At 27.5% G+C, this 2,425-nt stretch overlaps 1 protein-coding gene across 1 annotated transcript in view; it reads left to right on the forward strand.

Moving 5' to 3' along the window:
• Positions 1-2,323, forward strand: part of LOC108762216 (cytochrome P450 4C1) — a 62,580-nt gene extending 60,257 nt beyond the window's left edge. Inside the window, exons 6-7 of the mRNA XM_018509122.1 lie at positions 1,875-2,048; positions 2,121-2,323. Of these exons, the coding sequence (XP_018364624.1) occupies positions 1,875-2,048; positions 2,121-2,290 (344 nt within the window). The 3' untranslated portion in view covers positions 2,291-2,323. The remainder of the gene's footprint in view (positions 1-1,874; positions 2,049-2,120) is intronic.
• Positions 2,324-2,425: the final 102 nt, after the last annotated feature.

A 2,425-nucleotide genomic window follows, 5' to 3' on the forward strand; every position in this document is an offset into this window, starting at 1 on the left:
TTTGGCGTCGAGAAATCTAACCTGTGAGGATTGAATCACTTTCAGCGATGTCTAAACTACAAAAGACATGTGACTTCATCGTCGAAACTCGTCAGCGTTAGAGGCAGAGCCCTCTAGTAGCGAGCGATAGGAATTAAGTTTAACATCTAATATAAGAGTCAAATAATTGTTTGAAGATATACGAGTACATGTGTCACATAAATCTAATAAAATTTAATTTAAAGTTAAGAAAAACCATTATATGTTTCGGTTTTTTATTAAGCCATCTTCAGATGATCCATAGTGAACTTCTTAAGCTATCCATTTCTATTCGGTAATTTACAATTGTCCATGATAAATCTTGAATGTTCGATGGGTGTCAGGAAACAAAATTTCTTTTTCAACGATTTACAGATCAAAAGTTTGAAATTTCTATATATTACATGTATTACAAAATAGGTATTAATTTGATATGTATGAGAAGAAACGTATAGTTAATTAATCTCTTAAAACACTCACCGTACATTCGAACATCTCATTGTATTAGTCAAAATTTGTCAAAATGTAAAACTCTTAGATAACATTGTGGTCAAATATATAAAAGTCGTAGAAAAAGTATGAAACAATAAACCAGACTATACTAGTGAAGTAATAATATTCACAGTCCAATAGATAAAAATAAGTTCTTAACTAGAGCGATATCGATAAGACGTTAGAGAATTTTACTACTAGATATGAATTTGATTGACCGATTTATTATTCGACGGCCGTTAGGCCCATTCCACACAAACTTGCAGAGCCGCATAACCATATGCATAAAAAAAATTATCCAATCACATTTCTGTCATAATGACAAACATAAACTACGATAGGATGATTTTCTTTATGCATATGTTTATGCGACTATGCAAATTTGTGTGGAATGGCCCTTATACCTGTCTTATATCATATTTACAATGACGTGTTTTGCGTTGATAAAGGCTAGAAAGCAGAAATATACGAGTTACACTGTTAGAAATGTTCTTAAATTTCATTAACTTTTAATGTACATTGGTGAATGAAGTTTAATTTCTCTGTAACTGAAAGGACTATTATATACATATAAATGCACATGTTAATGAGATTTAAGTTTATAGTAACTGAAAAATTAAGTGTAATGAAATTTAATATTTCATTTACGGATATAAATGACATTTAATTAATCGTAATTGAAATAACTATTAATGTACATGTTAATGAAATTTAAGTTTGTAGTATGTTAATGTACTTTTACATTTACGAATATTAATATTATTTTAATTAAGCCTAATACTATTAACGCTTAACGTTTAATACGTTTACGTTTCTTACATGTCATTAACGTAAATTACTTTTCAGTTACAGATCTCATACTTTTCATTAACGTGTAAATTAATTTCTATAATAATGTGTTCATTAATTTCAATACACACGTTCATCACATATAAGACTGTAATTTAGTTTTTATTTACATCATTCATTACATTTAATTTCGTGCATAACCACATGCTTCCTTTACATGTTAATTAAAATTCATTGAGAAATTTCTAACAGTGTACTTTAAATTAATGTTAAATATGCCTTAAAATATGCCTTAAAATTAAATATTTAGGTATGTTAAAATTAAGAAGAACAATATTTACAGCGCTGATTCCTATTAGCCCTATTTCCTTTATTAGTTGTTTTTTTTACTTCATAGATTGCAAATTTTACTTTGTCGAAAAATGTTTTTTATGCAAATATAATTTGCACAAATTTTCATTGTATATTTTTTCGCTTCTGACGTCATAATCTGAAGTAGTAGTGATGAGCGAACAAGAGCCATAAAAATGTACGTTTAAATATATCAAAAAATTATATTAAAAAATATGTTTTAGGAGAATTTGTTTTACCGAAAGATGCGGATGTTATTATATCATTTATACGAATGCACCGAAATGAAAAATATTGGCCGAATCCATTGATGTTTAATCCGGATAGATTTCTTCAAAAAAAAACAAATTGTATACCATATTACATGCCTTTTAGTGATGGATCAAGAAATTGCATAGGTAAGTATGAATAAATTATAAATTATCGTGATAAAATTGATTTACAAATATTTATAATTGACAAATTTGCAGGTTTGAAATACGCAATGATGTCTATGAAGGTTATTTTAGCAACGCTGATAAGAACGTTCGTATTTAAATTAAATCAAAGCATTGAGATAGACAAAATCAAATTAAATTCGGATATATCATTATCTATAGATGAACCTATAAAGATTAGAATTGAAAAACGGAATCTCTAAATAATACATAAATGAATAATACTATAATAATATGGAAACATTAATCGATATTCCTTTAAATTTTATAATATATGTATATACAGGGTGTTTGAAAATTATCGGCTAATCGATCACGAGCAGGTAGAACGGATCGAA

This window comes from Trachymyrmex cornetzi, unplaced genomic scaffold (assembly GCF_001594075.2).
Source record: "Trachymyrmex cornetzi isolate Tcor2-1 unplaced genomic scaffold, Tcor1.1 scaffold281, whole genome shotgun sequence".
NCBI lineage: Eukaryota > Metazoa > Arthropoda > Insecta > Hymenoptera > Formicidae > Trachymyrmex > Trachymyrmex cornetzi.